Source organism: Orussus abietinus, unplaced genomic scaffold (genome assembly GCF_000612105.2).
Source record: "Orussus abietinus isolate OABI.00-Male unplaced genomic scaffold, Oabi_2.0 scaffold1, whole genome shotgun sequence".
NCBI lineage: Eukaryota > Metazoa > Arthropoda > Insecta > Hymenoptera > Orussidae > Orussus > Orussus abietinus.
In genome coordinates, this window is record NW_019396017.1 from 95,772 (window position 1) to 123,121 (window position 27,350).

Genomic DNA, 27,350 nt, shown 5'->3' on the forward strand with positions numbered 1-27,350 from the left:
TGAAGTTCTGCCACTAAGCTCGACGCAAGAAAATGCGTTTAAATTCCTTCTACATATTTTTCCAATTTTTTCCCTTGTCAAGTGCCTGGTTACGATTAGACAGGGCAATCCCACCACTAACTAGTCACAGGGATAAAAGCAACCCGGGAAGGTCCACTAGAATATACCACGTTTTTTTAAGCTCTACTTTCTACGAGACCGGTTAAACGGAAACGCACGGATTTCGAATTTGAATTCAAAATTACAGTTTATTGTTATCTTTGTATGGACTAGTAGAGTGTTACCATATACACATTCAATAGCTCGCTTATTTATTAATTTAACTTATAATACACTCACAAACATTGATAGAGATAGTCGTGATATTTTGTAGCATCGTTTGTGACCTGCGAAGCTACGGCGCAAGCTCTAGTATGTATAAGATAGATTACTCTTATCTCGTACGAGTGTGGGCGTTTATAATTAATATTCATTGATCGCTGCAGCCGCGACCGCGATTCAGTACTCCTCTCCGACTATACACTGACTTTGCAGGATCATCGTTTCCCTTCCGCCCCGTGTCTCGTAAATGTAAAAAAGCTGTTCACCGCGTCCGACTGGTAGTCGTTATTTATATTCAAAATATTATGTCACGTATTTCGGTATATTCGGAGATGCTGATTTTTCCTAGATCCTTTATCCTTTATCCTTTATCCCTCTGAGAAAACAGGAGCGCATCGCGCGCTTTACACCGTAGAAGCGTACGACGCGTTTGGAAGTAACGTACCGATACACAAACGAGTCATTATGATCAACAACTTTACATCCAATTACCGTCGTTAGTCTACAAGAAACTCACTTAATCGCGTACAAGGCAGTTTTATGACTAGGATTACAAAGAAATTTGGACCGAAAGCATAAAGTACAGGCGTAGGGTACAAACGGAACGCAACTTGGAGATACAAAGGAATTATATGTATATATATATATGTATGTATGTATGTATAAAATACAAATGGAGCGATTGTTATTTCCCTTATTGACTTACACGTATCTAAATGCTCTTCTTTTTTCTTCCTTTTTCTTTTAATGTATAATAATCGCAGCGAATGGCACTTCGGTAGGTTCCAACCGAAGAAAGCTTCGTCAAGGTACGAGGTCCGCCGCAACTTTTGCGAAATAAGTTATCACTTCTAGCTGCGCCCTTTCGGCTGCGTAGCCTGATACATGTTAAAAGTGCCTCTCGCGTACAAGTAAAAGAGATGACCGCGCAATCTCAGCTAGCGTGTTCCATTGCAAAATCAGTAATTCAAATGTGGCTAGACACGTTCAGTCAGGGTGGCTTGCGATGGCTGGGCGTTCGTTTAATTATTTATAATCTTAGCGTAAAGTGACTAGATGAGTTTCAGCCACCCAACTATATAACATCTTGTTTTGATCCCATATAATTATTACCGAGTTATATACCGCTTTTCGTCGGTCACCGAACCGCGTGGATAAACGTTTCTATGCCAAAATCCATGACTGTATGGTGTATACACCCGCGACATGTAATGTCGAGTATTGTTTGCTCAGCGCGTAACGAGCAAGCGCAATGTGTACGTGATACAACGTAGGATACATGGAGGATTATCATTTTTTTTCTTTTCCATTTCCGATTCCTTAACTTCGCAGTATTCACACGGGATATGTGTTTAGATTAGACAGATATTCCGCGACTGCTGTGCGGCGTGTATATGCAAAAGAATTTCTGCACCTTTCCTTATGTACATGGTATTTCTTTTGTGTTTTTCACAGTTGATAAAGAAAGACTGTAACTCGTAACGAGAACTGCGAACGTCTATGCACCCATGGCGGAATTAAGGAGAAATCATGTTGGCCTAAGGCATGTACATTAGCTGCGAACATGGTCGAATGTGTTTTGGCATTGAAAATTTATCGAATTTTAGGAATCTCCCTGCTCGTGACGCCGCCTCTCGTTATTTGAAACCGAATAGCTCGAAGTCGAAGAGTAGTCAGCAAAAATAGATAAAACCTAGATCACAATAATCGTGGATATTTATTTGTAAGAGCACCACTCGGTCATGGCGCGCCTGCGACGATTCGTTTTAACCCACAGGCTTTTGCTCCTCGATACTCTAACGTTGTGCATTTCAGTCTCTCTTCGAGTATTATTTTTAAACTTGCATTTCGACGAACCCGTACAAACGCTAAACTAAATTAATGCACTTCGATGAAAGGTCTGACGTGTCCTCGCGAATGAGTTCCTTCATGAATTCTCGATTACGTAAGATCGGAGGGATCAACGAAGAGAGACTACATTTTCGAATTCAATATATGTTTTAGAGTATTGCCGCATGTTTCGCGCAACAGAAGTACCGATTACATTGTCTACGTTGTGCTCTTCTATATAAATACCCTCGTATTAATCACAAGACACTCGAAGCCGTAGATCGCATAGTGATTTTAGTACAAAGTAATACGTAGGGCATCGCCTTCGAAGCATCGCTTAGCGTAAGGATGAAAGAGTAGCAATTAAACGAAGGAATGTAGATTGAGTCTCCAAAAGTGGGGAGACCTTTTAGAAATAGTACTACGTAATTAGTCATGTAATATACAGTTCCAGCTCTGCTCTAAACACGGGTAAAGAGCTTTGTGCTATTTATATTCATGTGCATTGCATCCCTTATCATCTTCCTTGGCGCATAAAAGGCGACTTTCTACGGCAGTTGAGACACTCTCGTTAACGCGAGCAGTTAACGGTTCCGCCAAGCACACCGCCCTTTACTTTCGGATTACGGAACCTTAGTAAGTAGAATTATATATCTTGTAGGCATACATGAAGTGTCACTAAAACATTCCCGTAGTCGAAGATTCCCGAGACCACGTCCTCCGTACTCGATCGGTTCTCCAACGATTTCACCTACGGCATAATATTCTACGTTTTGTACCATCATTGCATAACGTTACGCTAGATTAACGACATGCCAAGTTATAGAAGCGGTCAACGAACGAAATTACTTTTTCCTTTTCCTTCCTCTCTAAAATTTACAACGTTGCAACTTTAACAATGATTAAAAACTCATTCGCAACAGCGTTAAATGATCTCACTTACTCTCTAGCAAGTTTACCGCGAACGTGTTAACTGCGTGCAAGTGCCTGCCGTAGAAACTCGCGTTTCTTAATAATCTGTATATTTATATTTATATAATATATTTATGATAATCATATAAATTATGATCGAGTAGATATTTAGTAACGTTCGTTGGGCTTCTAAATTAGCCACGATTAGCTAAGCGGGAGCTGGTGAATGTTTGAGATGCTCGATGAGAATCACGATGCGCGATAATTCACGTGGAGCAACCAGCGCGGTGAGAAGAGGTGGGTAGTACAGTAATGGATGGCGGACGTATTGTCTGTTCACTACGTAATGGCCAGGCATTTCAACGCTTATATGTACACCGGAGATTCCTGGCCAGTCAACAGCCTAAACATCGACGTGGGCATTGTCTTCATCAGGATCTGAAAGGGACAGTAGAGACAATTAAGATACCGTACACAGTAAGAATTCACGCAATCCGATTAATTACACCAATGGCCAAAGAGAAGCAACGTTTACGTTAAACGTATACATATTTCCCCTCGGACGTTAATTCATTTGGTCGTACATACTTCGCCAACGGATGTAGCCAGAAGATTGACGATCTTTTCGTGCGGCACGGCGACGACGCTCTGATTGTTGATTTCGATTATCCTGTGGCCCACTCGAACTCCACCCCTTTCGGCGATTCCACCTCTCAACAGACTACATATCACTCCGTTTTGTACACTAAATCCTAACTGATATTTCGTATCAGGTCTCTTGATTTTGACTTCCACGACCGGTGCGCACGGGACGACGGTCAGCTTGACGACCGTCTGGTTCTTTGAGTTCTTGATGTACGTTTGACACGTCGAAAGAGGCAACCCGACCAACGATACCCCGTTGATCGCGATTATTTGATCGCCGATATTGAGCTGTCCACAGCGGGCGGCCGCGCCGGCGGGTGCTAGATTGGCTATCACTACTGTTGGCAGCATCGAACCCCAGCCGGACTCCACGATTACCACTCCAAGGATTTCCCCCTTAGCTTTCGGCACCACCACCTGAAATGAGCAATTGCACCGTACATTAACCGCGACGCTAAAAGGCCCCCCTGGAAAATAAATCCTCAACGCGCGTGAGCGCACCTCTTTCTGCATCTCCTTTTTAGCAAACATCTGCAGCTCGTCGCCAAATATCTCCTGCGAGTTCAGCACTTCCTGATAATCCATTTCCTTGACGAAGCTGTGGTCTTCGATGCCGTTCGCCTTGAGGAACTCCATGTAAGCTACTTGAAACGCTTGACCGATACTTTGTGCAATGAATTGAGCCTCTTCGCTTTCGAATACGTGACAGATCATTTTCGGAGTTCGGTTGATCTTCGGGGCTTCCTCCATCTCGTGGGGTACGAATCGTCTTCTAGCCATGAGGACCACTAAATCTCCGATGTCCGCTATATAAGATATCGTCCTTAAAGCGTGATCCATCATGATCTCCTTCAAGTCGGTGTTCAAGACCATAATTTTCTCGGTCGAGATGAACAGATCGACTTCAGTGCTGGGTTGCGTCTCTCCATCTGGAGCCTACATAGATAAAAGATCAAGCGTTAAAAAGAACCTACTCGAAAGCAAGGCCCCGCGATCCTCGCGCTCGTCTCTACTCACCAATGCCTGTTACAAGAGGTAGCGTGTAAGATAAAAAGTAAACAAGAAGCGTTATCGTTAGTCGTACCACGTATGCACCAATCATATACATATAAGTCAATGTCAATTACGAATGAAACTATGCCGACTTGAGTGCACCGTCGATACGGTAAACTATAAGAATTCTAGTAGTACAACCACGGCGACTGCGTTTACCGACTCGAGCACGTGCCTTTCTCCTGTGCGCCGTGAACGGTTAAACAAAACCTTTTCCCTCTCGGTATCTTAAATCAAAGATACCGAGAGGGACTCGGCGAAGGAGAAATGCACATTGCGGTTGAAAGCTCGACCTCGAGTACCCGAATGTCTCTCCGGATTAGCGTAAACGTACGACGATGGTGCGACAGACGAGGGAATCTCGGTGATCCCAAAGTCCCGAAGAAAGGAATCGAGCGGGAATGAGGACAAGGCGGACCTTTATCTTAGTGACAGCCTCCTCGACCATGTGCTTCTTAAGGCGTTTCCGCCGTTTGCGTCCCCCTTCCTCTTCCACCTCCACCGACCCGAGAAACTGTAGTCTGAAAACGGTTGGAGGCCCCAACGAGCCTCCGATCGGGGCCAGCTTGGTCTGGGCCGCAACGTGTGTTTCGGACTGGCCCCCACCAGAGGCACTTCCTATAAGTTCTTCGCTCGAGTCGCACTCGTCTTCCTCGAGGCTTCCTTGGGACGCAATGCTGCAGCGACCGTACGTCTGCTGCCCCCCATAGTTTAAGAGCGTAGCCTGCATCGGCACCGGCCCGTCCTTCCGTAACGCGCCAAACAAACAAACAAACAAAGGCTCTGCTAGTCACATTGCCACGGCACCACCACAGAACAAGGCCAAGAGCCAAAAAGCTCGGAGGCTCCGAGCTGCTCGACTCGGCTGAACGGATTCCCTTTGAGGATTCGCCGTCTAATGTTTCCCTACGTTTTCGGGATCTTGAATCATTTAGCGAGCCCGAGCAGCTCCGAGCCTCGAAGGACTCGGGACGCTAAGAGGTAACGGGGCAGTACTATCTCTGTAATTATCCAACGCAAACTTTACCAGAAAGGACACGTCTCATTTGTCAGGGCGTTAACAAGAAGCACCATCGACATCCGCGTTAAAGTGTTCGCAAGGCATCAGGCTCGGATCGGATCGTTATCATTAGCCGGGCTCACGGATAGGATATCGTGTAAGGGACGCAAAGCACGTTCCGGACAGGACGCTCATTCTCGCATCGACAGGGGTCAAGATGTCCGTCACTAGTGTAAGCGATACTCCCAACTCCATTCTCAAATCTGGTTCTAGAGGCTGCCGTCAAATACGAGTCTACTGCACGAAGCTTAGGCAGGCGAGCAAAAGAGATAAGCGAAAGAGGTGTTAACTTCTACGGTGATAAAAGCCGTCGAGTCCACGCAAGAATTGTGTGTGTTCTCTGTTATTCCCCCCTGAAGCGCATCCCGTGGCTTGACATTTAAAGGGATCTCATATTCAAAAGCAAACGTGTACATATTCGGGTGCTTTCAAGCGAGGTGTCGATTTACTTTCGCGGTCCCTTTGCCGATTAGATCCCGCCGTGAAACGATCTTCAGGATTTCTCACTTGCAGGGTGACCGATTTTTCTCCAGAGTGGCTAATTCGTGGCGCGAGAATAGGTAACTTGTAGGTCGAGTAAACAGGATAAGATTTTGACGGTATCGATAAGACGGGAGGGCGGTTGTAAATCACTGTGTGCAAAACTCGACATGTGGCGAACGGTTACCCTACAGGAACTGTTGAGGATAGCAAGCAGAAAGAAATAAAAAAAAAACAAGAGGGAACGGAGATTAACGGAGACAGGTAGACAGATAGGCAGACGGAGAGACAGACAGACAGACACATTAAAAGTTACACCGAGAAGATGACAGTGTCGGTGGTCGGGTGGTGGTGTTGGTGATGTGAGGAAGGGGGCGCTACACTGAAACATTCAGGCCTCTTTACACAACGGCCAGTTCACAGTTATTAGAATTAATCATATAAAATAGACGGACTGCAACCAGTGCTCGGAATGGTACCACATACACAGACGCACGACGAAGACATCCTGTCGCGCCGTTTCCAAATTTTCTACATATTCCTGTACACAGTGGATGACAAAATTACGAAGGAGTTGTGTGCCAATTCGAGGAGTCGCAAAAAACTTCCTGCTCTTTTACGTGGATATTGAATTTAACTGACATCTTCGTCCCATCCAATTCGAAGCACTGATTGCCGTAAAGAACGGTGAACTAAACCTCAGAGTATCATTCAATAAACGCAGATAAATTGATAAATTAATAAATGTGTGTATGTGTGTGTGTGTGTTCCATTAAAGGTTAATAGTATTAAATTGTGTATACAACTTTAGCGAGTCTGAGAAGTCGAGAAAAAAGTAAGGATTCATTTATTACAAAAAAGAAATGACAAAGTTTCGTCGTGTCTGCGATTATCGGACAGAAAAGAACGGACCGAGCGTCCGCCGTTCTTTCCTGCTGCGTACTCTGAGGTTTAACTAAAGTAGTTACCTAAAGATTAAGTATTTTAACTATTTGAGGGAAAGAAGTTACTTGTAACTCTCTAATGAGAAGATCCACCTAAAGAGAGAGCGAGGCATTTGTGTACCGTAGTCCTTCTAAAGGTATCTCTTCGAGATACCGACACATCAACAGTAAAATCCCCAAGAGTCGAGAGAGAAGATTCGTCAATTATTTATACATATACGTATACGTATCAGCAGCCTCCCAAGAAGTACCATAAATCTTTACACCAGAAAAAAAAAAGAGCTTGAGAAATGTGCACAGAACGCGAGTCACCTCAAAAAGTTAAAAACGTCCACATTAAGCTATCAAAACGTTGCATCGTTATTCACCGTGATATACATAGCAAATTAAAGTGACGTCAAAGCATTTGGTGCATGCTACTAAATAATAATAATAATAATCCTCCGATTTTCTTTACTGATACTGAGTCCTCTAAAGTGAACTGCACTTTCTAAGAGAGAGAAAGATAAAGACCGCATGTCCCGTCAACTAGAAAATCATATTTACAGTAATTACGTGACTTGCGCGTCTTGATCGCCGATAATCTCCGATCGGAGCGCGATCGATCCATCGACAGATATTACAAGCCCGGGAATATTTGCACTTTCCGCACACACCGAACATATCCTAGGGTACAGATCAAATCCGAGTACATACCTTTATTCTGGACACTGCCTCCTCAGCCTGGCACATCCTGGTCGACTTTGTGGGCTGGCCCTCGCAGACCAGCTGAGTAGAGCCCAAGTATCTTGCTCGGAAGAGCACCCCCTCGATCAGGACTGAGGGGTCGTCCAGCAAAGCTGAAATTCCCACGGAAATAAATCGTTTGGTGCGCGTGCCGCATCGTTCACTGGTCAGTTTGCCGAAAACTGACAGACAATCGGCGGAATAATTGAGAATTTTAAACGCGGGCACCGGGACGGCCCGAGACTCTTCGACCTCCTCGGGAGATTGGCTTTGACAAACGACCACGCTCGGTACGTCCATACTAGACGGCGGATATGGAACAGCTGTAGCATCGGATTCGCTTTAAAATCAAGGCTGAATGAATTACAAGCGTTTAACGTCTACACACGAAGGCGTTTGATTTAGTCGCCGGCGAATAAGAGACAATAATGGCCCAGCCCGAAAGGCGAGATTAGGAGCGGCTAATTTCTACGTCGATACGACGTAGACGCGACGTACGATTATTAAGATTCCAATATTGTCTCGTTTAAGACCGCCTAACTGATAATCGACACTGGAGTCAAGCTCGCCTTATGATGTAACGAGAAACGAGTGGTATACAACTCACCAGTCGTGTGCCATTGAGATCGAGATACATCACATATCCGCGGCGGTGGCAGTAAAAGTCAGTCAATAGATAAGTGGATGCAATGGTAAATACTTATAGTTATGTACCTCGCTAGAGATCCCAGTCTTATCGGATTACAACATTCAATTTGACATTTCACTTGATAAAAGGTAGGAGGAGAGTTCGATGCCTTGACTTAGACATCATAGTTGTTATCGGACAAGATGAGACCGCGAGATACGGTGTCATCGAAACCTCTCCAGATAGATCTGCCTTATACCATGATCGCTCGAGATTTTCATTGGAAGGTAACCATCAATTTCTGTACTCGTGATAGTACAAAGCAGAGTTATCGATTGAGCGGCATTTCGTGCAACTAATATGACATTACCTTCCTTGTTCCTGCTCTTTTTCTTCCCCTCTTTGTCCTGGAAACAGCAGAAAGTAGTGTAAGTTACGGCACGCGTACGGCTGTAAGTACTTAGATCGATTAGACATGTCAATTAACTGAGTCAATATGTCCTATAGGCAAACAATTCTAAAACGTCATCGATTTGACCAGATGCGCTAACATCGATTTCGGGAGAACGCTCATGCAACCGTTTTCCGAATTCTCTGGGAATTTCGTCAAGTACCTAAATCAGTTTAACTTAAACACTTGAATAACTAATTCCTAAGGCTATTTGAATCGATAAAAACAAAACCTAAATGAAAATCCGCACGCACATGCACCTGAAAATTAAATCAAACAAATGGGAAAAGTGTATTGGCGTAATAGGAAGCATGCACATTTTCTCGTTCATATAAAAATAAAGGATAGGTGAAACGTTTTATATAAATAGGAAACCATTCAGTGAACTATCAGTCCATTCTCTATAGGTGTACACAATAGTGAAATTACTGAACACTTTTTCTATCTTATGTTACTTTCCTACTGCGTGCTTACGATTGCAATGCACTGATAGAAATGTCTCACGCAATAAACTGTAAGTACGTGGTATCTTGTCACTTCAGTAAGTGACTGTTGATTTGAAATTATAGTGCTTGAAGACCACCGTTATTTCAACCACGAATTATACCGTATCCGTACAATCCTCTCGTAAAAGTCGTTATTAACAATCGATACAAGCACCTCGATCGTAACAAGACAATCAACTAATGATTCGGGAGAAATACCCTATGCCCCTGCTCGAGGGATTTCACATAATTGCATTTGGTCTGATAAAAAACAAACATTGAAAAGTAACAAACTCGCAGAGTTTAGAGAAAGATAAACAAAGCGGGTATATATTATCTATTTCGCTCGTTTTTAACCAGAACCTGCAGGAGCCAATGAATCCTTCTAGCAGGGTTTTGTAGATGCAATCGGACCCCAGCGAAGATTACTGGTAGTTCAACTAAGAGAGCATACACCAGTGATAGTTGTCAGCCAAAGCAGACATATAACACAGAGTGATAGCAACTGAAAGGGCACCTTTTTCACCTTGCTGCCGGATTCCTTGAGGCTCTGGGGAGGCGAGGAAGAGTTTTTGACTGGGGTCTTCTGAGGGCTCGACGAAGGTTGCGTTGGGGTGGTCATTTCACGTTCGGAAGGGGGTGATTGTATAACAGAGACAGTCGGAGGTGGAGATACAGAGGTCGAGGTCGAAGGTAGAGGTTCCGAGGGTGCTAGCATCTCTAAGGGAGTGACACTCAAGGTTTTAGGAGGGGTTTGCTTTGGAGTACTGATTTTTGTACTCATTGATGGTAACATTGTCCTAGTTTTAGGCTTCCGCCATCCCTGCGTAACACCAAGACGACATTAGTAGCACGCTAACGCTGTTAATGCTCTACATACAATACAGGAAATACACTTTGTTTTAACGCACAACCCTCGAGCTCGATCTCTCAGGCCGAATCTTCCACATTTTTAATTAGTGATAGCAACATGTTATGGAACATTTAGTACATTTTGTTAACAGAATGGATTAAGAGAACCGATGCAACCTGTTAACAATAGATGCAAGATGGAAATGGTTACACGTGACAGATCACAGCTTCCGATTGACAAAGTACTATTTCCCATATTACTACTGCACAATAAATTCTTTATAAGATATGAAACAAGACATGACGTGGAATGATAGGGGAAATGTTAATCTCATCATAGACATTGTGTGTGCAAACATACATCGATGCTTTGTTGATATGTACAAAAGTGCAAGATGGATTCTTAGGAAGTAAAGCCGTGATATAAAACGTGGACAGGAACTTATCTTTACGATTTGATTAATCGTATTATATAAATTAAAACGGCATATCTTTTCCACCTATTTGCATGGTGTCTACTTTCAATGATGATGTGTAATAGTTTGTCTCCAGAAAAGTTGCAAGAACCATGATTACCTTGTCATCGTAAAACCCCTGATCATCGGTCCTTTGTTGTCCAAGCAGTCGGTCTGTCTCCAAATCGGTGTCGGCTTCTTCTTCGTCGACTCCTTCTTCAACGTCTGCATCACCTTCTTCACCTCCTCGCCGTGCTTCGGAGTCTTCGCTATTACTTTCTGCGCATACCCTTCTTCTGCCATCCAACATACTACACTTTAGTTAGACGTACTTAAAGCGAATGGAGAGCAATAATTTACAGGGTATTCCAAAATCGCAATAAGTCTAAAATTACGAGTTTGTCTTTCTGACGGTACATTCAGTTTTTGGAATACCCTTGCAAAAGATATTCTAACGTACCTTGGGACCCAGATGGGACTGACACTTGGTTCAGGAGGTTCCTCGGACGGTGATTTGACAGGTAACGTTTTAGTTCTTTGTAAAGCCATTCTAATGTCTTTAATAGCTGCTTCTACTTCACCACCACTGGTTTCCAAACTTGCACTTTGTCTTCCCTGCGGAGCTGGTGGAGGAGGCGTTCCCAATGGATCTAAACCATCTAGCTCCAATTCATTTCCTTCGTACGAATTCTCCTTTTTTGTTACAAACAAATCAGGAGAAGTAGATTTAAGAGAGTGTAAAATGTCTTTAGTTACGCTTAAACTGACATCCTTGGTAGAATCATTATCAGGACCTAGCATGTCGTTACGAGTTCTCTGAATAATCTCCTTTCCAATTTCATTTATCTGACGTTTCATTAACATCACTGTAGGATTATTGTTATCGGTGTCACTCGCATGTCCGCTGGATAATCCATCTTCTAACACAGGCATACTGGTATATATTCTTAGAGAATCAGAGTTATTACCCAAATCTCCAACTGATCCAAGTAACCCACTTGCTGGCATCAATTCATTATCTATCATCATTAATGACATCTCACTGTCTAAATCACCGCAATTGCTGTCGCAATCCGTTGTTTCTGGGCTCAGTGTAAAGTTTCGTGAGTGGCCAACTTGGAGACCCACCTCCGTTTCTCCCAAGTCTTCGCTGCTACCAGTTCCTACAGAGAGATCTAGGAAATTGTTTTCGTGTTCCACGGTCTAGCAGAAAAACGGAAAATGTGTTTAAATTAAAACCAATTTCGGTGATAAAATTATAAAAATTTTTATATAACGTGCTCACGGTTTGTGGAAAGTCCGCTTGTTGCTTCTTTGGAGATTCATGCACTACAACCTCTTCTGTTGTCGGTGGTCCACTGGCTAATCGCTGACCCACATATGCACTACCTCCTTGTCTCCGTAGTTCATAATCTAGATCCTATTAAATATGAAAGAAAATTGGTATGTATCCGATGGCGAATTATTGATTTCAGAATAAATATCAGGCAAAGCTAAGAATCAGCAACTCACTTGAAAAGGAAACGACTCTGTAGTATTTTCTTTTTCTTCTACTGATGGAGGGCATTTAAAGAATTCTTCTAGCACTTTCCTTGTCTCGGAAAACTCATATAAATAATCAAAAGTGCTTCCACCTGGAGAGACGAGACTACTTAAATTTTCAACAGGTAAAACTGATGGTTTTAATAAATCTTCATCTTCTTCATCTTCAGCCTCTGTTGAACGGGAGGTGGGACCCATTGCTTGATCCTCTTGTCGGGAAACAATAGTTTCTATCACAGGATTTTCTACAACGATCTCTGATGCATTGTCTTCCTTCTAAAAGAAGTAACGTGCCTTAGTAATAGTACATTTTTATAATTATAACATAAATAAAGTCACAAAGTATTTACTTCTTTTTGGTTAGGCGTTGTTGGTAATACTCTTTGTGGAAAACCAGGTCTAGGTGTCATGTAGACACTTGGAGATGAAAGAAGACTCGGCAGTCGGGGATTGTCACGTATTCCATACCGACGTGGACTTCCAGAATATTGTGCAATTGGTAATTCACCAATTACCCTTGTTACTTTATGATCACGTTCTGGAGAAGGCGAATCACAATCACTCGCGGGTGTAACAACCTGTAAGTGAAGGAAGAAGCTTTTAGAGACTTTGAAATATCAAAACTGAAATTAATTATCTCCAAAAAAAATAGTAATTAGTGTGACTTTTTTGTGAGCAGTCATTACCTTAAAGAAGTCAGAAGTATTTCGACGATAACCTGCCGTAGGACTAGGTGTGCTACCGATGCTAGAACTGGGAGGCTCTGGCGGTATTCGACCTCGTTGTAGTTCATCAGTCTCTAGGTCCAAGCCACTCGTAGTAACTTGGTTAGCATCAGTCGAGGCCAAATCTAGCCTTAATCCTTGCCAATTATCATCAATATCGTCAAAAACGACTACTTCACCATCGCTAACAATCGCCATACTTCGAGCAGGGGTTGTGTGATTCGATTGATAATCTACACAGTTCTTTGGTAGCCCATAATTCAAATCGGTAATACTTTTCGGCACGTTATACTCTACATTATTGCTATTTAAGATTGAATTATAGTTGTTTATGCGATTGCTTCGATTGCTCTTAGGAGAATCATATTCAAGAATAGACTTTCCCGGGTTACGGCGAACAGAATGCACCTCCGATGAAAATACTGTTTCTGTTACTTCACGATTAGCACGTTGTCTTCTTGCTTCCCCACATCTGAAACGATGCAATATGCAAAATAAATTTCTTCTATCGCTCGCTACCCTTCTAGTCTAACATGACCGCTTACCTGCTCCGCAATTCCCAAACACTCTGTCTGTTCGGGGATTTGTTACTCTTCTTGACCGTAAGTTTGTTATCTCCGGAACTATCGTCATTGGTTAGGGAATTCGACGCAGCAAGGAAACGTGGTTTTCTAGCAGCAACTTTGCCTCTACTTTGGGAAAAGACTTCTCGCCCTCCAGCAATTTCTATGATTCTGAAAGTAAACAATTCAGCTTTACCACAGACGTTCTAGAAGAGATTGAAATCTAGTCAAAAATAAGACGAGTTAATTATAACCGAAACACTGGCTCGCCAAAACAAGCAACGTCTAACCTCTAAGATCCACTTGCTGTAAAGAAAGAGCATCGTTGAACGCATAAACAAATCATCGGAATTCGACAGCAAGCATGTCAACTAGAAAGCATATGTGTGCAATAGGCGCATAGAACAATCGCGATTAATATATCTAATTTATCTTTTGAATTTGAAATCGCCTTTCATCTTCTACACAAGTCATCCTCCCGTTTTATATTCAAACGCGTAACCACTTTCCCGAAAAAAGAATAATCAAATCCCACTTGTCAGAATCGTGACGTTGATCTAAGATCTAACCACGAAAATCGAATCTTGATACGGTAAACAAGTGTAAGAAAACGGACATCGGCGATTCGTCGATCTTCCACGTGGCCGCGCTGCTGTGCCGGACCATTTCCGCCTTTCGACTTTCTTAAAAGGAACGCGCCTCTGCGACCCCCGATAAATCTCCATAAACCTGTCGTTTATCCCCCAATTTGGATAGACTTTTCTTAACCATCCGCAAAGTTACCTGACCTCGTAAGCGCATAAATTTCGGCCGCCACGTTTAGCTACTGGCCTAAAGAACGCGACATTTCGATGACATTAACAGCTCGGCTCAATAAATGTCAAGCTTGCAATTCATAGTAGGATTTACTGCCTAAATCCCGGCCAGCGAATATATTCCACGAATATTACACAAGTTATGAGATTCGAAAGAGCAGAGGTGTCGAGTCTTCATCCACGTCGAAATGCATCGCAGATATGCCGATCCGTCAATCGCCATTCGACGTGAAATCCGACAAAGAGGGAAAGAGCCGTTACGAAAATGCGGCTGATGGAACTCGTGCGAATTAATTGAGCGTAAATATTTCGGTATTGCGGATGAAAAGAGATGCCACAGTGCGCGCGTACACGGCAGATCAATATCATTCGGCGGTTTTGTTGCGGGGAACAAGTATATAGTCCCACTGGAACCGATACCAGCTGCTGAGATTTTTACAGATATTTTCGAAATGAATTCACGGTAGATTAAAATAGAACGACGCTTGGATATCCTGGAGATTGTGGTTGATCGATTCAAGGCGTAGACAGGAAAACGGCAATACGAGAATTCTGCAGATCGCAGGTTCGTTTGGCAGTTGCAAAACCAAACGTTACGGCGGGACCATTAACGGGTAGCAGTTTCACGAGCGTGTACCGCTTCTAGGAATTGTTCTCCAAAAAGAACACGGTATCGCGGGACTCGTACGTAACAACTTTTAGCGGGTGGAAGCCTGTACCGTTCCCTGAAAATAAAACGATCAGCAGCAGGCGGTAGTTCAAACCATTTACTTCCCGTTAAGATGGCTACACACGTTACGATAAGAAATAACAACAATGATTATTGAATATGATTGTAGATCCACTCAGAAGACAAGACCCAGGTTGAACCTGCTAAACAGTCCAACCAGATTAACAAATAATTATTAAACTAAGTTAAAAGATCTTTACAAATACGTCTGACATGTGGTCGCTATACAGGATGTAAGAAGACTGGCGGTCACTACGTTATCCTTATAGAAAATGGAGTGGGAAAAGTCCTGTACTATTTTTCATTCTATGGTGCATAACTTATCCGTAAAGATTAATTGGAAAATAGTCTATCAGGCGCGCTGATTAGCGAAATGCGAATCGGAGAGCATGTTTCAAGTTGTCTTGCTTCAATGCCGCAAACAATAGAGCCATGGGCTTAGGAGAAATGTACCCCATACACCGATATGACTGTGAAAGCCGCCACATTGGGAACAAAAGACAAGGGACGTTCTCTTCCTCCCTCTTTCCCCCCGACTTTACAAAACAGCAATATGACGACAGGCTATCTAACGGCAAGAGGAAACGAGAAAAAAAGCTCGTCCCTAGTTTCCCCCCTTTTATTCTCGGTATAATCAAAAAATATCCAGTGATTGGGTGTTCGGAATCCATATATCCAACAAGTAGAGCGCGGCTGATAAGCGTTCGATTAATTGGCGCGCCTTGTTGGCTAATGTTTAACTAAATATTCTACATAAACCACGCATCGTAGAGAAAACTGGTACAAAACTTCTCTATTCCATTTTGAACAAGTACACCGCTCCATAAGCCATGGCCGCCAACTTCGTTCCACCGTGTAGAAAAACTCGACGAAGCTACACGGCTCGCAAATCTGTACACTGTTAAAAAAATTCATACACTTTTAGTACATAAGGTTGCAGTAAAATGATGAATTGGACGTTTTAATGGTGAATTGGTATACATTTATTANTTAAATAATATTAAAAGAAATTCTTACAATCAATAGAAAACCCCGCTAGCATCATGGACAACGTAACTACTACGTTTCCGAGAGTTCCGGGTTTGATACCACGATAAATGCAAAATGATTTTTTTCGGCGTTTAAGATAGGTCTGTCTCTAAAATCGTCCTCGAACGTGCCCGAATCATATGTCAAATTTGCTTGTTTGCAGAAAAGACGTTTAACATCAAGTACCAATCAACACAAATTTATAACATATATTATAAATTTCTTACACATATATACTAAACTCATAATATATGTTATACATTTTATTTGAAAATATGTTACAAAATTGGTATACCATGTCCGAATAAAACTTTCAACAAAAATGTTACAAAATTATGATACTTTTTTTTTTAACAGTGTACGATCCATCCTCACGTGTGTAGCCACCTTTACACCTTGGAGCGCTTAATCCGGCGCGTGTCATCCGATATTTGGCCGTCCCTTGGAAAGTTGCCGCCACCTCGGTGCCTGTAAGGGCCAGTCGATTCACCCTGGCGTCAACTAACCGGAAGAGCAAGCCCCTCGTACCGAGCCAGTGGAGGCACGTGGAAAATAGATTTAAACTAGATTTATCGGGAAAAAGAGCGAAGGGAGAGCCAGGGCGCAACTCCGGCGAAACGTGAGAAAATTCAGTCAGCCATTTTATTTTATATCTCCATGGCGGTGGAGAGGCTTCTTACCTAGAGTCGCGCAGCTTGTAGCTGCGGTCGCCCTTGGCGGACGTGAGTATGTAGACGGGGCTCTCGTCGGGGCCGCTGTCGTCCTGCTGGGACTGGGCGACGTGGTCGCTGCCGGCCAGGCTGCCATAATTCGGGGCATCCTCGCTGCGCCCCGAGGCCGAGGAGGAGCTCGAGGACGGCGGCTTCGCGGCGCTCGGAAGCTGGCCCTCGGGGGCGAACCCTGAGACCGCGCTCGCCGTCCTACGGGACAGCGAACCTGATTTTTTCCTGCCATTCGCTCGCTTTCTACACCTACGGATGTAACTTGGAACTTTTAACAGGCTGCAGCGCAGTCGGAGTCAGGGTGAGAATCGATAGGCCTAGGGAGACCTGTTCATTCCTTTTTTTTTTCTCTCTCATTTTTCTTTGAAACCTCGTAAGCTCGCACGTTACGAACCGGCGGGTGTAACGAAAAGTGAAACGCTCATACCAACACATACGTACAAATGCTCAAACCAACGCGGACAGCGAACCTGATTCTTTCCTGCCATTCGCTCGCTTTCTACACCTACGGATGTAACTTGGAACTTTTAAGGTGATGTGAAAGTGGCGTCGAAGAGGTTTTGTTTATAAAACTTTTCTCTCCCAACTCGGTTTACAGAATAGTTTGAAACTTTACAGCGTGAATAAGGAGACTATAAGGAAGGTCCTGAAACTCATGAAATTTCAATTCCTTTCTAATTTGTTTATAGGTATTTTAAAAATACTTTATAAAGAATGAAATTTTCGCGAGTTTCAGGACCTACCTTAGGGTCTCCATATTCACGTTTTAAAGTATGAAACGATTTGAGAAACCCAGTTCGTAGAAAAGTTTCATGAACAATTGAGCTTTCGGATGCCGCTTCCACATCCCCTTAACGAGCTGCAACGCAGTCGGAGTCAGGGTGAAAATCGATAGGCCTAGGGAGACCTGTTCGTTTCTTTTTTTTCTCTCACTTTTCTTTGAAACCTCTTATAAACCTCGTAAGTTCGCACGTTACGAACCGACGGGCGCAACGCAAAGTGAAACGCTCATACCAACACATACATACAAACACTCAAACCAACACGGACTTAACGAAAAGTGAAACGCTCATTCTAAAAAGAAATTTCTAGATTTTACCGAAAACGTAGAGACTTCGAGCTGTAAATATAATTTCCATCTAATTAATTTCCTTCTTTTCATTACGCGATCACCCCGTGATTCCTCTTTTCCCTTGTCTTCCTTCGATTTAAAGGTTTCGGTTCCAACGCGGGTGGCCTTTGAGCACGGATTCTACTTTTCGAGAATTCGAAAGGAAACGATCGTACTTAGGGACGTTCAAGCCGTCTTTATTCGCGAAGACCCCTCTTATACTGTCATAACCTCTGGGAACGGCGAAGAAATGCCGTTTGGGCATTATCTCTTGCTCTTTCCGACCAAAGGGTCATCAAAGACTGCCCCAGGCGTAGCTTTTTTTTCCCGATATTTCCCGCTGGAGCGGATCTAACCTAACCTATACGCACCATGAGTGCGACCCATCCTGGGATGAAACGAATCGGGACTGTTTTTCACCCGGAACCGACAGCGGAGTTTTCGCTCGCAGAGACGAGAGCGATGGCGGTGCGCCGCGCCAAATAGGTAATGGCTCGTGACGTCACGTGGTCGATATTTTCCTCGGATCGGAGTGCCGTGGAACTCGGCGAAAATTGGAACGCCAATTCGAACGAGTCGGGGAGGGGCTACGTCGGCGGCATTAACGTACCGCGAGGGGGGACTACTTTTTTCCTCTCCCGACTTGACGTCTCCGTGGATTACTCCGCGCGGATAAAAGTTCCCGGACCGAAAACTCGGGGGCCATTGAATTTTGCAGAAATAAGGAAACTCGCGACGAATGCGACCTTGTGAACGTTATTGGATCGGGAAGTGCTTTTGTCGGAGGGCTTTCTCTCTCTCCCCGAGGACTCGAGAGTTCGAGGTTCGGGAATGCAAGGGGTTCTCCTCCCTCGGCCCGGATTCCCGAACTTCCCGGCATTTCGAGCGTTTCTTTCAGTATCGGAAACGCTCCCATTAGTCAATGCCTTTCTCTATTAGTTCTGTCTTTCCCCGTGCCCCGAGCGGGGCGCTCGAGAGTGCCCTTCATCCGGAGGAGCCCTCGTCGAATCGTCCCCCAGCTCGAGGAAATGCTGTTGCACTTAGAGCTAACGTATGCACGGGTTGGCCATTTTCCAAGCGGGCACAATCGAGTAGTTCCCCGATCGGTTGGTGCCTCGCGCGACCCTTGGCCGCCGCGGATACTACGATTGGACATCGATACCCGGACAATATATCAAACACGTCAAATCGCCTTTACAGCGATGTTCCTGGCTCGCGAGTAGGCCGTAGTACGTGGGACGTGTCGGATACATGCGATATGTACTAAATACATGGGCTTCGAGTAGTTCCTCAATGCGCGCTATTCATATTCACGGTTTATTCATATTCGCGCGGACGGTTGGACAATTCAAAAGATGGCGCGCATCGCTGCGGCATGCGCACGTGACTAGTGCGCAGCCAATGGCCGCTCGAGTCCCAAGTATTCCGCGTTTTCGTTAGCAAAGGAGATTCTCAAGGCACCTTTTCATTAGCGTCAACTCGACACTGAAACCGAGTATTACGTAGTCTTATTATCTTGCTGACGCCCGTGGGTCAATCTCTTCGTAAAAGGGGTTGGAGCGTCGATACCGGTCTGACGTTTCCTGTTCGTTGAAACGAATGTCTAAAGTTCGGGCGCCGAAAAGTCGCAGCGAATACTTCTAAATGGCCCCACGTTCGAACATCCGTTTGGCGCTAATGAATTGGCAATTTCATCGGAGAAGTCATGGATCCAGTAAGAAAGGTATGGCGTATCTAAACTTAGATCGATGTACCAAATACTACAAAGACCATGAAATCACGTCGTACATTGCTTTTACTGACATAAGAAATACAGAGGGCAGCTAACACGAACTTAAAATTGTTTAAACCCCAGATGAGAGAATACCAAGATGGCCGCCACTCGTTCGCTCTACGTCTCGCTCCATCGAAAGAGATGTGCTCCCACAAAAGTCTTATTTTTGACTCGTCCTACCCTTACAGGGATACGAAAGTAGCATCTAAGAAGTCATTCACGAAGCTTTTCTGCGAACAGGGTGTACCGAATCGTTTGAAACTTTACAACGTGAATACGGAGGCCGTAAGGAAGGTCTCTCCACCCATAAAGTTTCACTTCTTATGAAAAAAAAAAAAAAAAAATGTAAAAACTGTCTATAAACGAAATTTAAAAGAATTGAAATTCCATGGGGGTCGGGACCTTCTTTATAGCCTCCATATTCACGTTGTAAAGTTTGAAACTAATCGGTACATTCTGTTCGGAGAAAAGTTTCGTGAGACCTCTTTGACGCCACTTTCACATAACCTTAACTATTAGGTACGCTTTGAAACCGTGGTACATCCTTTGAGTCGCGCTCCGATCACGCTCCATCCCTTTGTATCTCTATTGATAGAAGAAGTCATCGCGCGAGAAGGTTCTCGAAAGAAGAAAGACTTGCCTGTCGGCGGCGGAGTCCCGCTCGAGGTCGATCATAGCGAGGTCGGTAGCGTCGGTAGCGCAGGTGGCGGAGACGGCGGAGGTAGCGGAGGCGGCGTCGCTGTCGCCGGCGCCGCCCGCGTTGGAGCTGACGGAGACGGCCTGCGTCGGACAGAGGTGGTCATGCGGCTGGCCCGCCTGCGTCGAGCCCTCCGGGGCCGGGGGTGGACCACCTCTAGGCCGGCATTTCGGGAAAAGTCGGTTCAAGTCCGCGTTCTCCAAGATCAGACTTGTCATCGCCACGCCACGTGCCTGTCTTCTCGGAGGGCTTCCATTCTGCACGGAGAAAAATAAGAGGTTAAAAGTTACAGATGCCTATCTGTTGGAAATGTCTGTCTAGAGTTAAGGTGAAGTGAAACACGTCGATTAACTTGATCAACGTTGATAAAGAAAATTTTTCTAAATGTCTACGTTGCTGACGTTCGTTTTTATATCGACAGCTGTACAGAATTATATTGGGTATTGTACTAAATGGCATACTCCACCTGTCGTTTTCGTACAATAATTATCAAGAAATCGAAGTAAAACTAGAAATCCTCTGGATTCATGCTTTCTGGGGCCCTAATTGACTGCAGAGAGACCCCTGCGCCATCTGTGATTTCCAGGTCAATTAAATTTTCTCTCCGAGACCTCGTATTACCATCGTTTTGGCATAGAAGCATATACAACACTTTTCCTCCTCCTCGGGTTCGATACCAGTAGCTCGATTTGCGCGAAACAATACAAATTCGGGGCGCCCTCGTTATCGCTCGTCGCGCGCACTCCTGCTAATTTTCTTTATCGTTACACCGAATCGCGCGATAGGATTATGTAAGCAACGTTTATGTAACGAGCGAGGGGAGAACCCGCTGAAATGTCGAGTTCTCCGATCGCTCGAAGAAAATTCGTTCAACGATCGTAAAGAGAAATCTCCCCCACGAGGGTACACCGCGACTTGTTACGCGTGATAAAGTTGGTTTAAAAAAAAAAAAGGCCGGAAGAGAATCCCTCGTTACGCTCGGTACATTTCCCGGGAACACTTGGCTTGGCGGCCGGGACTCTCGATTAGCGTAATTGAGAGCCTTGGCAAAGGTAAAGTGAAATTAGAACGTAATCGCGCGGCGATATCTGCGTTTATAAGGATGCGCGTCTAGCCGCTCGCTCGCCCCTCGAGGCGGATTCGAGGGGGCGAGATTGAGAACGAGACTATTTTTATTTACCCGAGAGAGTACCTCCATATGGGCGAGGCAGACACGAAAATATGCATCGAGTTCTCCGCCCGAGCGTGGATTTAATGCTGGGCACCGTCAAGTGATGAATCAGGTTATGAATTAAAAATAATTAGGAAGAAGAAGAGAGAGCTCGATTTGTCTCTCCATTTATCGCGTCTTGTCGTGTAATCCCGATATTTCGGGGGGAGGATTCATCCCCGGCGAGGATCTCCGCGAAGATAACGACTCTCTTTCAACCCTGAGGAACGAACGGTCCTAAATGTTCGAGTCTCTTTCTCTCTCCATTCTCCTCGCTAAATGCGAAAGTGTGCATTCCCTCGTCGGGGGGGTGCAAAGTGCGTACAGTCGGCCTCGAAAATTCGGGAGAAAGTTCTCGGGAAAACTTGAAGATAAGCGTCGCCGAATGCGAAGAAATGTTAAGTGCGCGACCAGAAAACACGGTAGAGTCCCGCGCCAAATCACAAACGCCGGCATACGCATATCTGCGCGAACGACGTGGAGTATCTTTACGCAAGCGCAGGGGGCGATTTTACCGTGTCCCAGAAATCTGTGTACAATTTTTAAACATCTAGAACCGGAGGCCACGGTTTTTGAAACGACGTAGGACTACGTTGACGGTCCTCGGGTACAAGTCTTGAAATTACGCGAGTCTACGTTACCAGTCGCGAAAACTTTAATTCTTTATAACACATATGACTTTGAATTCACGTGCCCATACATCGATATTTTTTTTTCATTCGATCGATTACCTTGATTTTTCCGACAAAACCTAATGTAACCCCTTATCCTAGTACCCCTCCCTTGTAACCAAGGAATTTGCATAGGAATTGTAAAACAAAAATAGTCAACATCAGGAGGTTAATATTTGCAGATTTCACGTTATATCGCTATTTTCTTGGCATGAAAAGAAATCTGTTAGAATGAGTTGACGGCATATGGGATATTGGCTCGAATGTATGTATTAATGTCTCAGAACTCATAACGATCTGGGATAATCGAAGGACATCGTAAATTGTGTCCCCCCCCCCCTCATAATTTCTACAGATAAATATCTACTGCTTTCTCCTCCACAATTTAATCTGGCCGTATCGAGTGCACGATGGAAATGGGTATACGCGAAGTCCGCTCCTCTTCATCGCAGCGCTTCGACCGGACCGGACCCAGTTTACGAGGGAGAGCCGGACCATCTATGCCATGGCACACATCCGCCCCTCGTGGAGGGCTGCCAAGTGTTTTCAAAGTTCCCGTGGACGGGCCGATTGGTCCGATTCTTCCGTTTGCTCCAGTTTCGCGCCGAGCTCCATGGAATTCGCGCTCTCTCGGCGGCTGACGTAGTGCTTTTCGCACTGTTTCGCCCGGAGGTCGATCGAAAACCAACGCTCACCCCCTCTAAAGCTAAATCTCTCGCGACTGGATTTTCCCCTCCTCTGGAGTTCTCCCCTTCCTTTCTGGTAAATCTCCCTTCGCGACAAAACGCGATACAGCGTCTCCGTTGGTCCGGACTTTGGAACATTTCCCGGGAGGCGGAAAGTGTGTCGAGGAAAATGCAGGGGATTTTTGTTAATTTTCATTTTTTTGCCATTCCTTGCACCACCATGTGGCGATCGAAGACCAACGTTCACCTCTTTGCAAAAAATCTGCGACCAGATTTTTTCCTCTTTTCTCAGCTCTTTCTCCTGACGTCCTCGCTGCAAAACGCGATACTACGACTCCGTCGATTCAGACTTTAGAAACATTTCCCGGGAAACGGAAAGTGGGTCGAGGAAAATGCAGGGAATTTTTGTTAATTTTCATTTTTTTGCCATTCCTTGCACCACCACGTGGCAAACGAAAACCAACGTTCACCTCTCTGCAAAAAATTCTGCGACGGGATTTTTTCCTCTTTTCTTATCTCATTCTCCTCACATCCTTGTTGCGAAACGCGATACTACGACTCCGTCGATCCAGACTTTGGAACATTTCCCGGGGAACGGAAAGTGGGTCGAGGAAAATGCCAGGGATTTTCGCCAGTTTTGATTTTAAGCCGTTCCTCTCGCCACCAACGTGACGGCCGACAACCAACGTCCGCCATTTTACAGCAAAATCTCCTGCGACTGGATTTTCCACTCCTTTCCCTACCCTTTTACGTGACAAAACGCGATACGTTTCTTAGGAATCAGAAAGTGGGTCGAGGAAAATGAAAATGTTTGCCGGTTTGCTTTTTCCGTCCTTCCTCGAGCTACCACGTGGCGATCGAAAACCAACCTCCGTCCCTCTACAGGAAAATCTCCTCGACCAGATATTTTCCTCCATCATCCTCCCTTTCTCGTAACGTTCTGCGACAAAACGTGATACGACTCCATCGTTCCAGACTTTGTAGCATTTCCCGGGAGGCGGAAAGTAGGTCGCGGAAAATATCGGAGATCTTTTCCCGTTTTTGAATTTTACGTAATTCCTCGCGCCGCCACGTGTCGCGATGGAATTGTTTGCGGGAAATCGGTAAAAGATGAGAACGGGGACCGTGAAAATTCCCTGAAGTGCGGCGTGAGGCATATTTTACGGCTCAATTTAGGCGGATGGTAACACGGCCGAGGCAATTTCGGTGTTCAGGGCCCTTTTTACAACACGGAGCGAAAAAGCCATTCGAACGTGCCGACGTTGTCACTTCAGAGCCCGGGCGTCGTTTAACGTTGTTTGGTCTCGTCGTTTCAAAAAATGTTGATCAAGGGGTCGCTCAGAGAACCGGCGCCGTTATTTTCATTATTAAGGGCTCTCTAACGACTAGTCGGATTCGCCCGGAAATTGAAGCGGAGGCGCGCAGACGGATGGTTTTGTTAACAATGTTGTTAATAGAAAACCGGGAGGCTCCGTCGAATAGCGGAGGGATAAAAGCTCGCTCGAAAAATTCCCCGGTGACTCTAGCCCGTTCCCGACGTGTCGGCGATTAATTTAATCCGATCCCATCGCATCGGCGTCGCGTTTCCGCGGCGAAGGACGCCGCTTTTAATACGTTTACCCGGGCCGCCCTGCAAAGTGTCCTAATTCGTCGGCGAACGAAAAGCTGTTCGATGCTTTTTATCGAACGGCTAAAACTGGCGTCCCAAACCCGGCTATATTTGCCCGGGCTGCCGTAAACTCAAAGCGACACGTAACGAGGCGCCTTCCTTCACTAATTAAACAAAGAGTAAAAGTAGCGAGGCTGGAAAAATCCGCGGAATTGAAAGAAGCGGAAAACGGGGAAGCGCGGCGCCTTCCGGGCTCGGCTCTCGAGAAGCGATCTCCTCTTCGAGTCGTCGGATGAATCTTTTGGTCCGCGAGATGCGCGGAAAATCCCTCCCTGACCTCTTGACCCGAATTAGTCCTCAAGAAATGCCGGTCTTACGGAACCCCGAGAGCCCGGGGGGCATTTTCGCGGACATTCAGAGAATCCGAGGGAGCCGGATCGCCGGCGGACGTCCGTTGGATGGCGACCGAATATCGATTATGCATTTTCCATTTACTGCCGGCTCCGCGGCCCTTATTTCGCTTAAATCATCCCGTATCGCGACCTCGAGCCACCGATAGAACGGCGGAATAAAATGCGGCAGATATTCCGAAGTCGTTCGTTCGAAGGATCCTTATTCTTCTTCTTCTTCTTCTTCTTCTTCTCTTCTATAAGCACCTCTTCCACCGAAAGTTGGCAATCGCAATGGCCACTCGCACTTTGGAGACTCTCGGAGGATATTCACCGTTTCGAGGTTCCCAAGGTATGATTTCCCCCGTATAATATTCCCATGGTTCGGCAGCGCTCGTCATATCGAAAACGAAACGAGGAAAATCCCCGGGAGGAACGTGCCTTCGAATTAGAAAACCGAACCGGCCTCAAAAGCGACACCTCGAGCCCATTCATCGGACGGCCCCGCGCGAGTGCACAATGCACCGCCGAGTGCAGTTCCGGAGCGGAGCGGAAAGAAGTGCAGCTCCGTCGAGTGGGCTGGAAACGAAAGACTTTCGGGTCCTCGCGGGTATATCGACCCGGAGGCAGCCTTGAAAGGTTATATAACGAACTGCATCCGAGAGAATTAACCGCGAGTGTCAGGTCCGAATGCACCTGCACCTGCAGCGCATAGAAGGCTGGTGTAATTGCGGAAAATTGCAAAGTCCTCGAGTAGCGATGAAAGCGTTCATTAGGAGTCGATCGTCGGCGAAAATTTCAAAAGATCGGGGTCGGCCTCAAAATCGACGTCTCGGGTTCGCTTATTGGGCCGTGGTCGCGATGCACCCCTGAGTGCATCGTCGGGTGCATCCCCATAGCTCCGGAGTCCCGATTCTCGAGCTCGTACGATCAACTTTCGCATGCGAAATTCACAATCTTGTATAGGACTTTCAAATGACGACCAATGACGGGACTTCGCAACAATGCCAAATTGTTCATTTTAATTTGTTCGAATGGCAAAAAAATTCAGCACAAACGTGATAATCTGGAACCCGATTCTCAAGTTCACCCGATAAACTTCCTTATGGGGAATTGATACTTTCGATATACGACTTTCAAATGTCGACCAATGACGCGACTTTGCAACAATATACAATTTTTCAGGCAAATCCATTCGTAGGCGAAAAAAATCCGCACGAACTCGAGAATCGGGCCCCAGGTCCCAGGAATCGCCGAGTCGCGAACGGGGGCAACGAGCGAGCAATCGGAGACTTTTCGACCCTATGGGTGTATCGATCCATGGCAGCCTTGAAACGACGTTGTACGACAATCCGTATCGAGCGATTTAAAGGGGCTCGGGCGTTTCGCGAATTAATTACGCCAATCGGCAGGACGAGAGCAGCACTCGCGATTTTCCCGAGGCGGTGGGGCGGTAATTGGAAAAATTGACGATGACAACGCGCCCTCGGGATGAATCGTTTCGGGTAACGAGAATTTCAAAGGCGGCGCGGTCTCAAAAGCGACACTTCGGGCTCATTCATCGGACCGCCCCGCGTCTGCACAATGCACCGCCGAGTGCGGTTCCGTCCGCGGGCCGCAGAGGGACTCGCCGAGCCGCAAAGAGGTGCAACCCCCGTCGAGTGCTCGAGACCGAAAGACTTTTCGACCGTCACGGGCGTATCGATCCGCAGCGGCTTTAAAATGACGTAGTTAACAGTCCGTGTCTCCGAAACCGATTAAAGAGAAAGAGAGAGCCCCCAAATGTCTAGCACCTCCATAACGACATTACGCATGACCCGATACATAACAGGACACGGTAATTACGGACCCTCCGGAACGAGTAATTACAGCCCCTTTGCGCCTGCAGGGTTCGCACCTACTCGGTTTATTCCGACATTTTGAAAATAAGGAAAAGACAGAACTTAAACGGTGAGGCTAAACCCCTAAACCGACCTAGAAGCGTCGGTGACGTCCTCACCAGAGAATAACGTCCTGAGTTTATACCAAGGTGTTTACACGCGGTTGCCATGGAGACGTATAAATACCCCGATGCGAATCTAAGAAGACATTATTTGTATAGCAAGGGGATAGGGTTCGAATCGGTCCTTAGCTATACGTGGTCCCCCAGACCCGAGTAGTGTACGCTCCATACTTTTTATAAATAGAAGCTCCCCATCCTCTATATTAATTTCCTTTGGTCATTGGAACGCCTCC

At 45.4% G+C, this 27,350-nt stretch overlaps 1 protein-coding gene across 1 annotated transcript; it reads right to left on the reverse strand.

Moving 5' to 3' along the window:
- Positions 1 to 221: 221 nt before the first annotated feature.
- On the reverse strand, positions 222 to 18,344 carry LOC105697863. Its single transcript, XM_012421595.1, has 15 exons — positions 18,256 to 18,344; positions 16,927 to 17,166; positions 13,655 to 13,843; positions 13,071 to 13,581; positions 12,735 to 12,962; positions 12,355 to 12,660; positions 12,128 to 12,262; positions 11,303 to 12,045; positions 10,964 to 11,153; positions 8,970 to 9,006; positions 7,942 to 8,084; positions 4,726 to 4,731; positions 4,210 to 4,644; positions 3,652 to 4,125; positions 222 to 3,501 (listed from the first exon to the last, which is right to left on the reverse strand). The coding sequence occupies exons 1-15, from the start codon at positions 18,342 to 18,344 to the stop codon at positions 3,430 to 3,432; spliced, it is 3,798 nt and encodes a 1,265-aa protein (XP_012277018.1). The 3' UTR covers positions 222 to 3,429.
- Positions 18,345 to 27,350: the final 9,006 nt, after the last annotated feature.